At 32.7% G+C, this 12,323-nt stretch overlaps 1 protein-coding gene and 1 pseudogene across 2 annotated transcripts; both read left to right on the top strand.

Annotated features, from left to right (window-relative positions):
• The first annotated feature begins 1,375 nt into the window (after window positions 1-1,375).
• LOC148192950 (G-type lectin S-receptor-like serine/threonine-protein kinase At4g03230) lies at window positions 1,376-6,749 on the top strand. 2 transcript variants are annotated; one of them, XM_088099633.1, is made up of 9 exons: window positions 1,379-3,069; window positions 3,529-4,032; window positions 4,289-4,435; window positions 4,543-4,754; window positions 4,843-5,053; window positions 5,171-5,408; window positions 5,711-5,861; window positions 5,966-6,270; window positions 6,495-6,749. In XM_088099633.1, the coding sequence occupies exons 1-9, from the start codon at window positions 1,746-1,748 to the stop codon at window positions 6,610-6,612; spliced, it is 3,210 nt and encodes a 1,069-aa protein (XP_087955759.1). In that variant the 5' UTR covers window positions 1,379-1,745; the 3' UTR covers window positions 6,613-6,749. The 2 variants fall into 2 exon arrangements, with proteins under 2 accessions (XP_087955760.1, XP_087955759.1); XM_088099634.1 differs by lacking the exons at window positions 5,966-6,270; window positions 6,495-6,749 and having other exon boundaries at window positions 1,376-3,069; window positions 5,728-5,867.
• A 3,386-nt stretch (window positions 6,750-10,135) lies between these two features.
• On the top strand, window positions 10,136-10,913 carry LOC148192949 (calcium-binding protein PBP1 pseudogene; annotated as a pseudogene).
• The last annotated feature ends 1,410 nt before the right edge of the window (window positions 10,914-12,323 follow it).

The raw sequence follows: 12,323 nt of genomic DNA, 5'->3' as shown, positions 1-12,323 counted from the left end.
TTCATCACCTTGAGGACAAGCTGCTTCCCCACTGGAAGAAAATGACAGCAAACTAACCTATGAATCTCGACCCAAGAGGACTAGAAAGAGATCTATACAGTTGAAAGACTACCTCTAATGCACCTGATAGAAAGATCTTTCTTAGACACTTCTAGAATGCTATTGCTATAATTATCTTTCACTAATTTTATTCTCTTCCTATTTTCTTATTATGCTCATAACCAATCATGGGGTTTTTAACTTGCTTATCAACTACTTTTGATTGCTGAATAAAGCAATAGTTATTCGCAAAGCCAATCAGAAAATTTCTTATACAAATTTTCTAATTTTTTTTTAATTTATGCATAAGATAATTTCAATTTAAAAAAAGAAAATCATCTTTTGTTGTTCTTAGTTTATCTTTTAAAAGTATTTATGAAAAAACTCTTGCAACAAGAGGTAGCAGCACAGATCGCCTCTGCAGCTGATTTTTTCTGCGGCAAAAACAACTTAGCCTTTGATCATATTCTCTTCATTACACAAAAGCCAACTCGTGAGCATGTTTACCTTCAGCAGGGTGAAAATTCTCCCTACTTAAGGGCTTCTTCCCATGATCATTACTGATTTCGGTGCTGAGAGACAGAGAGCAAATGAAGATAAGTCAACTTTTGTGGGTCAACAAAAAAAGTTGATAGCAGTGTTGGACAGTGGACAGCAAATGTTCTTTGTCTTGGCGTGGCCACCTTTCAAAACATCATCTAGAAGCTGATGCCTCGGAAGAGAAAAGGGTTGAGGGAGGATTTGGATAAGAAATTTCATAAAATACCGAATCAATAACAGTTGAATGATAATTTCATCTTACCCTACCAAAAATAAAATGCTAGAAAGCATGCATGATAGTACACTATTATGGGATGGCTCGATGTGAATCTCGTTATCTTAATTCCATTTGACGACTATGAACTTTGAATCAATTATTTCTTAATTCTCACTAACTAAAATGGATATTTCTCTCTTCTCTGGATGTTGCTTGACATAATATGCCAAGGGTACAGTTTTCAACGCTAGCTGCGGATAACTGAAGATTTTCATCACAGGAACAAAAAACAAGAGACCTATATTGACTCTTTGGTAAAAAGGACAGGCTCTCAATATATCATAAAATAAATGTCACTTGCTAGTGGATGTTGAAAAAAGTAAGCAAAGGGACCCCGATGAAAAAAGATAACATTGACAAAAACTGATGAATTTGACCATACTTACCCTTCTTCTGCCTTTCTTCGATTAATTATTCGAGTTTGAAAATAATAAATAATATATCAATCATACTGCAAATCATTATTCTAGTGTTGCATTCTAATTTACAGCAGACAAATACTTTTGAAGATGCTTCAGCGCCTGGGCTTTTGGCCTAAAACGATCCTAACAGCAAAATTCCAAAGCATATCAGTTGCATGCAAAGCTCTTGAACCTTGACTGCAGAAATCCTAAACATATTTATACTGAGATTCATAGTATCATTACACCTTTGCTGTAGGGGCTATAGTGTCACAATGCATAAGGCATAATTAAATTAAATCCTACCGAAATATGAGTCAATTGTTCCACCAATAGACATCAAAAGCAGAAAGTGTTATCGACAAACTTTACCTACGGCGGTGTTTGAATTCAACTAGAGGGAGAAAGCCGTGGAAAAATTGGGTGACTGGCATAAGGTTCACTCTATTTTAGGAATAGAAAATATCAAACCATATGAGTTCTGTCAAATGGTGAACAGCAAGAGAAAGACCAGAAGGATAGTTATCCTTAACTGGTCCACCAGTTTCATGCTGTCTGTCTTCCTCTTCTGCTCATTGCTTTTCACTTCTAGTTTTAAGCATTGCTCAGCCACAGATGCTATAACCATTAACAAATTCTTGCAAGATGGGGGAGGGGATACTCTAATTTCAAAAGGAGAAAAGTTTGAGCTGGGATTTTTCACTCCTAATGGCAGCTCTAGTGGGAGAAGATATGTGGGCATATGGTACTACAAGTTTACTCCTTTAACAGTTGTGTGGGTTGCTAACCGAGACAAGCCGCTTCTAGATTCTTGGGGTGCTTTTGGCATTGGTGAAGATGGGAATCTAAAGGTTTTGGACAGAAGGGGGAAAGCCTGCTGGGGCACAAAACTTGAAGGATCAGCTTCACAACACAGAACATTGAAGATAATGGACAGTGGGAACCTTATTGTCAGTGATGAAGTTGGAGGCCAAGAGGATCATCAAGTGAAGATTCTGTGGCAGAGTTTTGCTAATCCAACAGATACATTCCTTCCTGGAATGAAAATGGATGGCAATTTAGCACTAACATCATGGAGAAGTTATGAAGACCCTGCAACAGGGAACTTCACTTTTGTGCATTGTCAAGGAGAGAATCAGTTCGTCATATGGAAGAGGTCCATCAAGTATTGGAAAAGCAGTGTTTCAAGTAGGTTTGCAGGAAGCGATGAGATGTCTCCAGCAATATCTTACTTGCTTTCAAATTTCACCCTGAGAGTATCCCCAAACGACACTGTTCCCTTTCTCACTTCAGCACTTTATCGTGACACAAGGTTGGTCATGACACACTGGGGTCAACTTAAGTACATGAAAATGGATTCAGAGAAAGTGTGGTTGTTGGTTTGGGTGGAGCCAAGAGATAGATGCAGTGTGTTCAATGCCTGTGGAAACTTTGGAAGCTGTAATAGCAAGTTTGACTCCATGTGCAAGTGTTTGCCTGGGTACAAGCCTAATTCAATTGAGAGTTGGAATGCTGGAGACTTTTCAGGTGGATGCAGCAGAAAAACAAATGTCTGCAGTGGGGATGCTACGAAAGCTACATTTTTGAGTTTGAAAATGATGAAAGTAGGGAACCCGGATGCTCAATTTAATGCCAATAATGAAGAGGAATGCAAATCAGAGTGTCTAAACAATTGCCAGTGCTATGCATATTCGTATCAAAGCGCCCAAAAGGATGCTGTTTGCTGGATTTGGTATGAGGACTTGAACAATCTTGAAGAAGAGTACGAGGATGGGTGTGACCTGCATGTTCGCGTGGCATTTTCTGATATAGGTATTCGTTTTCATGTCCCTCTTAAACCCATTCAATGTCTTCACTGAAGTTTATATATGTATATACATAAAATAAAATCACCACCTATATACCCATAAATTTTACATTTTCTCTTACATGTATCTAACCTTACAAATTCTGTTCCAATCACCCTTAATATCCAACTGTTTTTTAAATAACCAATAACACTCAAATGCATTGGTTATAAACCTGATTTTGAAGCACTAGCAGAAGGTAAAATCTGTGCAGTGGACTTTGTAATTATGTTCAGTTTGTTACATGTAGAACACAAGTAGTGCTTAGTAAGTAAATCAAAGATATATTATTAAACAGTTTGCAATTAGGCAACTAAATATGTGAATACACTCATCAAATATGTGAATCATGGATCCTGCAGTGGAAGATAGATATTGTGTTACAAATTATTTTTATGAAGTGACAGAGATTGTTCTTCTGCAGAATCCACTGGGAACAGCTGTGGAACTTGTGGTACAAATTTCATTCCATATCCCCTAAGCACAGGACCAAGTTGTGGTGACCCAATGTACTTCAGTTTTCAATGCAACAACTCCTCTGGTGAGCTTGATTTTAAAATTCCAGGGGGAACTTATCAAGTGATTAGCATAAACCCAGACACACGAAAATTCTTGATCCACATAAAAGATGTACTTAACTGTGATCAGATTTCAAGGGATAAGTCTCTGTCTCTCAATCAGTCATTTCCATTTCACCTTACTGGCCATTGTCATGCTGATCCAAGCATTTTTAGTTCTAATGCTCCCATGAAACAAGGAGTAGAGATAGAACTCAGTTGGGAGCCCCCAACTGAGCCTATGTGCTCTTCGTTGTTGGACTGCAAGGATTGGCCAAATTCAACTTGCAACACTACCAGAGATGGCAAGAAGGGATGTCTTTGCAACACAAACTTTATTTGGGATGGATTGAAATTAAACTGCACTCTAGGTAATCTGTTCCCTCTTCGTGTTGATAGATATGCTTCTTTTGTAGTGTGTAATATTTATCCCTCTACATATCATGCATATATATTATACAGAACAACTGATAACTTTGTTTTTCTTCCTAATACTGCCTATACTTTGTTTCAACCCAGCATTACTTGCAACTTTTTCAACTATAAGTACATTATTGATTAACACTTTCATGAAATGTTGTGTCAGCTTTCTTTATGCATAAATGTCAATTTTTTTATACCTTGCAGATGGCAATAATATCTATCAATCAGAAAGGCAACTGTCCTTACCAAAGATCATTGTAATAACTTTTACAACTGTGATTGGTTTAATTCTTCTGTCAACTACTGTTACATGTGTTTACTTGAGGAAGAGGAGACAGAGAAAACCACAAGGTAACTTAATTTTTTGCGCTTATGAAAAAAAAAGATCCCAATATTAAAGGTGATACTTCATCAGCAGTAGCCTGCAACTCAGACCCAGTTCATCTGTTTGACTTCAGATAGCAGGGGATATGTTCAGAAAAACTCAGGGATTAACTTGTATGACAGTGACAGATATGTCAGAGAATTAATTGAATCTGGTAGGTTCAAAGAAGAGGATGGGCAGGCCATAGATATTCCATTTTTCAATTTAGAAAGCATACTTGGAGCCACTAACAATTTTGCAAACGCTAACAAGCTTGGACAAGGAGGGTTTGGTCCTGTCTACAAGGTAATCAAGAACTTCTTGACACTTACGGTTTTCTTTTCTAATATCATGATGATAGTAGGAATGGTTAACACTTTTTGTATACTGTCAGGGAAAATTTCCAGGAGGAAAAGAAATAGCGGTGAAGAGACTCTCAAGTTGTTCTGGACAAGGTTTAGAAGAATTTAAAAACGAAGTTGTGTTGATTGCAAAGCTTCAACATAGAAACCTGGTGAGACTTCTGGGGTACTGTGTGGAAGGAGATGAAAAGATGCTGGTATATGAATATATGCCAAATAGAAGCTTGGATGCTTTCATTTTTGGTAAGACTCTTTTTTGCATTTGAAGTACTCTGTCAGCTAAAGCCTTTTTCTTGTAGCCTCAAAATTATATCTTGAAGAAGACTAATATCATATGTTCTGCCCCTAATGGACTACAAGACCAGAAGCTGTGTGTTCAATTAGACTGGGATATGCGCTTCAAGATTATTCTGGGGATTGCTCGAGGGCTCCTTTACTTGCATGAAGATTCTAGGTTGAGGATTATTCATAGGGACTTGAAAACAAGTAACATTCTACTAGATGAAGAGAAGAATCCTAAAATCTCAGACTTTGGCTTAGCCAGAATATTTGGAGGAACAGAGACAGTAGCTAACACAGATAGAGTGGTTGGAACATAGTAAGTAGCTAAACTCAGTAAGTTTCATGTCACAGCATGGTTCAATGCTTTTAAGCATTATAGCAATATTATTACTAAAGTTTGATATCTTTTACTCACATTTTAAAAACAGTAATCTATTTCTGGTCCTTGTATTGGATAGATATGATTCTTGGCTAGGTTAAATGAAAGCACAGACCAGAAACAAAAATACACCATATTTCATAAATACAAGAATCAGAACCATATTTTTCTTACACTTTACCAAATGATTCCCACCCACATTCTTATTTGGTCTACATTTCACAAATTTTGTAATGCAGTGGATATATGTCTCCAGAGTATGCTCTTGATGGACACTTTTCAGTCAAGTCTGACGTCTTTAGCTTTGGTGTGGTGGTACTTGAGATTATCAGTGGAAAAAGGAACACAGGATTTTATCAAGCAGAACATAAATTGAGTCTTCTGGGATATGTAAGTTATGTGAATGAGTGTTTCTGGTATATGCAACAAACACATATTATTACACTACATAGCTGTTAGCTACTGATACATTTCACTCTTTGATTCACTTTCAGGCATGGCTTTTGTGGAAAGAAGGAAGGGAATTGGAATTCATGGATCAAACACTAAGTCAAACATGCAATGCAGATGAATGCTTGAAATGTTTGAATGTGGGGCTTTTGTGCTTACAAGAAGATCCAGATGAACGTCCTACAATGTCAAATGTGGTTTTCATGCTTGGTAGTGAATCTAACACTCTTCCAAGTCCGAAGGAACCAGCCTTTGTTATCAGAAGATGCCCTTCAAGTAGAGCATCTACTTCGAGTAAACTTGAAACCTTTTCACGTAATGAATTGACAGTCACTATAGAACATGGCAGGTAGAAAATTATCCTTGGCCAAAATATCTTGAACATGTTATTTCTCAACTATTGCTTGTCACTTTCTCATGATCCATTAGTGGGGAAACTTGAAATGGTCAATTAGGAAACTTCTCATGAATTTCATATTTGGATGGAATGAGTCATAATGGCAAATGCTTGTGTGGAATTGAAAAAAGGGCCTAAACAAGTTTGTTTCTTTTGCATTCATTGCTTACTACCAGAAAGAAAGCTCCAAGACAAACAAGACTAGGCTCAACCACTTATTGGGAGGGAGCAACTATTCCACAAAGACATTATGATTTGTACTTCTCAACATTCTTTTTTCCACCAAAATACTGATCACTGTCATTTCATGCCACACTGAACTAATAATAAAACTAAACAACAATAAAAGATGAACAATTTTGTTGTCATTGTATTCTAGTTATGATAGTCTGTATTGTATATAAAAGTTGTGTTCTTTTCTTTTTATGTTATTTGGAGTTAGACTTGACATTTTGACGGAAAAAATTGTCACTTGCAATAGTTAAAAAGAAGGGTTGTGTCTATTCGTTAGTATTTACTCAAATAAATTTTACTATTTGAGAAAATACTTCTTAGAAAAAAATGGAAACAGTCACTTTGTATTACTGGATTAATCTCATCTTGATATTAAGATATTTTAAAATAATATTTAATATTTTAATTTTTAAAATATTCTATCTTAATTAATTTATTTCTTATTTATTTTTATTATTTCTTATATGATAGTGGAACTCTATTATAGTATATATATTCATCCATATTATTATAATAAACTGAAAAACAATTAATATTAATCTTATTTATATCCAATTAATAGAGGAATTTAAATGTGAACAGTTTCAATAATACCTACACTAATTTATTTATTATTTAAAATTCAAGAGACATAAACAAGTTAAATGGGATTGAAGAAAGAAAAAACGAATTGATAAGTAGATTAACAATAATTATGTTTGTTTATACGGTTCCACTATTTATGCCGACATTCACAAATAAAAAGTAAAGAAAAAATGAAAAATGAAACATTAAATAATTTTTTTTTTTTCACGAGGAAGTAAAACTATTTGGGAAGAAAATGTGAGATGAATCAATTACACAGAAAATTTAACTGTTTATGGCAGTAATATATGTTTAAATATTTTAAATGTGATAACTTTTTGCTATTTATATTATTTATAATCATATCAAAATAAGTATATAAAGTAAATTAATTTACTATTTTATTAGTATAAGTTTATATTATTTAAATAAATAATTAAAATAAAATAACATATTTAATATTTTATTAATCGTTATGTTTTATACTATAATAACATAAACATGTAAAATAAAAAGATTAAAAGAATAAATTAAATGAGATTAATTAATTTAAATTTTGATATTTAATAAATTAAAAATAAAAATATTTTAAAATAAATTTATAAAATAATAATAATAATATAAATATTAATAAGAATAAAACATAATATTTAAAGTTTAATTATTAAGATAATCTCTTTGGTGACTTTTCTCACGTTCTTCATGTTTTTTTTTTAGGTTTCTATTTTTGAAAAATTGAAGAAAGTAAGTTTCGCTGTTAGTTTCATATTAACATAAGAGGTGTTATATGAGCTCGTGATTTTTTTTTTTTAAATATTTTTTAATCATTTTTTTTTAAAATAAAAAAATGTGTCATATGTTAAGTTGATTTGTGTCACATAGCAATGACAGTGTGACAAATACGAATTGACATATGACATCTCTTTAACAATGTTAAAATCCTGATTGTTGCAATATTTCAAACAAGAATATAAACAAAAACAATTAAATAAACTATTTATAAAAAGTCATAGAAAAAATTATCTAAATGATTAAACTTAATATTTAATTAAAATTATATTATATGAGTAAAAGTAATTTGATCAATTTATTAAATATATAATTATATGGTTTTTTAAAATTTATTATAAAAACAAATTTTTATAGTTTCTTTATTTCTCTTCACTTTCTACTATATTTTTTTTAATTTAAAAAAATTCAAACTCTCCACTTTTACTCTTCATTTTTATTCCTTTTCTTACTCTTAAATTCACACTGTTATCTAAACACAGCCTAAAAGATAAAACAATAAAATAGGTAAAGAAAAAGAAAATTTAATTTTGAACACTCTGACATAGCAAAAATTCTAAATTGAAAAATATAATTAAAAGTAACCAAATTTATAAATAATTAGAAGTGGATTAAAGCTAAATGATATTATAGAAAGTTGACAAGTAAAACTGGAAGTGCACGAGTAAAGTTGAAGTGAGAAGTTTAGAGTTGGAAAGAAGGTTCCAATTTTGAAAGCATGAGAAAGGGTTGCATCAGTTAATTTGTTGGTTTGTTGAAAAAGCAGTGTTGGGAAACTTAATGGTGGTTTCCAAATTCCAGTTATAGAACCCACCGACCCTGTCGTCTCGAACCAACCAAACACCACAATTTCTCATTACTTGCATAAAGTTGTGACCATAGGCTCTGTATTTTGACCCATATTTCTTGGTTTAGCCCTCTCTCATGCGTTTTGTTTTGACCACAATCTCATAATCTCAACGTCAACTCTGCAACAAATGCTAAACTACAACTTCCTCAAATTCTTCACGTTAATTCCTGCGTTCTTTCCCTCTCCAGCTATTAAATTCCCCAACTAACCTATTCCTCAAAAAAACCTCATTTTTTTCTTCTTAATCTAAATAAATTATTCATTTAGGAATAATGCTATATTTTTCTATCAATCCTCCTTTCTACCTTACAAATATAAAAATATGTTCGACAGTTAATTCATCTGATAAATAAAAAATTAGAAAATTATTCCCCAGATCTCTTTTTTTTTTATAGAATTAACAAAAGTGGGATAAAATAAATTCAAATTCTTGTCGCACCAAAATAAACAATTATTTCTATATATTTTCAGTATAAAATGTTCTATATGATTAACTAAAAAAAATATATTGCCATCGGAATGAGTTTTATGGTCGCCTTTTATATTCAAGTTTTATTTTTATTTTCTTCATTTTTGAAAAGTTAAAAGAAAAGTTAAAATTGTCCTTTCTTTGAAAATGTAACATATTTCTTCAATATCACTATCATTATGATGTGACTCCTGTTTACACGAAATGAAAATTCACTTTAGAATAATTCTGAAGATTCTAAAATAACTCTGAAAATCTAAAATAATTTTGAGACCCAGTGTAATTCTTTTAGCATTTCAGCAGCATATTTGGTGGTGAAAATCTATCTCTTACAATCAGGTTCATAAAATAGTAATTCTTTAAAATTAAAATTCAATGCATACAGAGTAAAAATTATAAATAATATTAATTTTTTTAGAGAAAACAAAAATCTTCTTATAATACATCAAATAAATCTTTGGTGATAAAAATTTTAGAATTAAACATTATAAAGTAATATTTATTTTATTGAACTGAGAAAACAAAAATATTTCAAATATTCAATTTCACACGGTGCGTTTGACGGATCAAAAAAATGATGCTTTACTATATAAAGAAAAAATTATTAAAAAATGAAAAAAGTTGACAATTTATCATATAAAAAAATGCAGTAGATTCTCTACGTAAAAAGATGTTTATTGATGAAAAGAGATTAAGAAATTTATTAAAAATAAGAAAATTTAATATTTTTATTAGTTGGTGTAACCAAATCGTGAACCTCAAATAACATATTAAGAAAGCTGGATTACAAATTAAAAAATCCAGTGGCATTAAATGTGAAAGATTATATTATTAAGAAATGAGTTAGAAAATAAGATAAGGTAAGAAAAGTGAAATGACGGAAATAGCCAAAATTAAGGTTCTAGGAAACAGGGAAGGAAGCGAGGTTCCTTAAGCAGAATCAAAGCCGATGAAGGAATAAATCTCTGTTCCTAGGCTGTCATCCAAACAGGGATCATTGCTTAAATCTCTTTCTCTTCTTCCTTCAACCCATCTTTTCCATTTTTTATCTCATTCCCCTGTCTCAATACACATATATAAATAACCCACACACAATCAAATTCCCATCACATTCTTCCACTTCAACTCAATTCAACCCATTATTCTCATCTTCTTTACAATGGCTGGAATTGGCTTTGAGGACCTGCTTCCTGTCATGGCCAACAAGCTTGGTGGGGAGGGGCTTATGAAGGAGCTCTGCAACGGGTTTGAGCTGCTGGTGGACAAAGAAAAAGGGGTCATAACGTTGGAGAGTTTGAGGGAGAAAGCTGCACTCTTGGGGCTGCAGGACTTGAAAGAGGATGAACTTGTTAGCATGATGACTGAAGGGGATCTTGATGGAGATGGGGCACTCACCCAGATGGAGTTTTGCGTTTTGATGTTCAGGTTGAGCCCTGAATTGATGGAGGAATCCTGGTTTTGGCTTGAAGACGCTCTCCAACACGAACAACTCAACCAACACCACAACAACACCGATAGCAACTCTTCCATTTAGTGCTTAGTTTTTTGCTTAGGAAGAATAATTCATCACAGGGGCTTCCTCTGATCTTATTTCTGTGTAGTTGTTGTTGCTGTTAATTCTGACTTTTAGTTCTTTCGTATACGTTTTCCTCTTCTGGAGTATTGAAAATAATACACGATTTTTTAATATCTTGCTTTCTTTCTATCTTCTTTACCTTATAGAATGGTTGTGGTTTTTGCTGATTCGTGGTGGCATTAGTAAATTCTTCTTTTCTAAATATGAAGTGTCAAATCTTTTGCAATCGAACTGTTTGTGTAAATTCGTTAATGTGAATTAGCATATTGGGTGATTAAACTGGAAAACTGAGGCGAGTCAGAATCACCAACTAGTAATCAGAGAACTTTTTTATTGTTTAAAAAGTAAATCTAGACCAATAACCAGTGACATATTTAAATTTTATTAGTTAATAATGATGAAATTTTTAGTATTAAAAGGAAGAAAAAGCAGACAAATATTAAATGTGAACAGAGATATATCTTAATGGGAATTTGAATTTTGGATTCATCAGATTTTCAGATATTAACTTCTCTTCTGTTAGACCCAGTTGATTTGTTTCTCAACATATAATTTATTTATCTACTAAAGGTGTAGAGAATTCCTTTTTGAGTTAACCATGTTAACTTATCATTTAAAACAATATATTAATGTGTTAAACCAATGACTGCAGTTGAAAAAGATCAATTTGTTGGCATAGTTACATCAAGGTGGAAAGTTAGACAAGACCGTCTCTGCAAGAATCTTTTAAAGCAAATCGTGATTGAGTTATTATAATGCTGCAGTCACGGGGAAGATGTAAATTGTGGAATAATTCACGAGTCTGCGGTTTCAAGTTCATGGAACTTTCGTAGAATCCTGTCTCGAATTCATTACATACACAAGTTGCACACACATAGCCGTTGCAACATGTCAATTTGCATACAATTTCTGATTCTTTAACTTGACTTCAGAACCCCATCTTCATATCCAATTCCTAGCAATTTTTATTTTGTTCTGTGTTCTGTACCAACCAGATCTGCCACAAATATAAAACATTCAAAGTGGTCGGCGTTGTTGGGACAATTTCAAACATGAAAAATGTTTGTTCGTTCACGTCCTAATGTAATATCCAACTATGTTATGTATTTAACAAACGAACATGGCTAACAAATCTCACATTTGAGGTAGTTCTCTTAAGCAAGAAGAAACTTTCGTACAGTGTTGTCTATTTTTTTTTTTTTGGGGTGTTTCAGTGTTTGTTGATAAGTCTGATTTCCTTTCTCAAAATTGGGGTACAAATTCAGCTCATTTGCCCATTTTTTATTGCATCAGGAAACTCGTTTCTTTAACTATTAATACAAGGACAACTCACAAGATCGCTAAGGAAGATAGGAAGAAACTCCAAAATGAAAAATAAAAAATAAAAATATATAGTTAGATTCAAAATATTATATTATTATGCTGATTTATCTTTATGTGTTCGAGTCATGTTGAAGGTATTAAGGTTCCCTTGCCTAACAAAAGGATGCATTAACTTGCTAACTACGTAAGCTGCATTTTTT

Source organism: Vigna umbellata, chromosome 9 (genome assembly GCF_029865625.1).
Source record: "Vigna umbellata cultivar VRB3 chromosome 9, Vumbellata_1.0, whole genome shotgun sequence".
Lineage (NCBI taxonomy): Eukaryota > Viridiplantae > Streptophyta > Magnoliopsida > Fabales > Fabaceae > Vigna > Vigna umbellata.
Note: the sequence above shows the minus strand (reverse complement) of the source record. Positions and strands in the feature narration are given on the sequence as shown.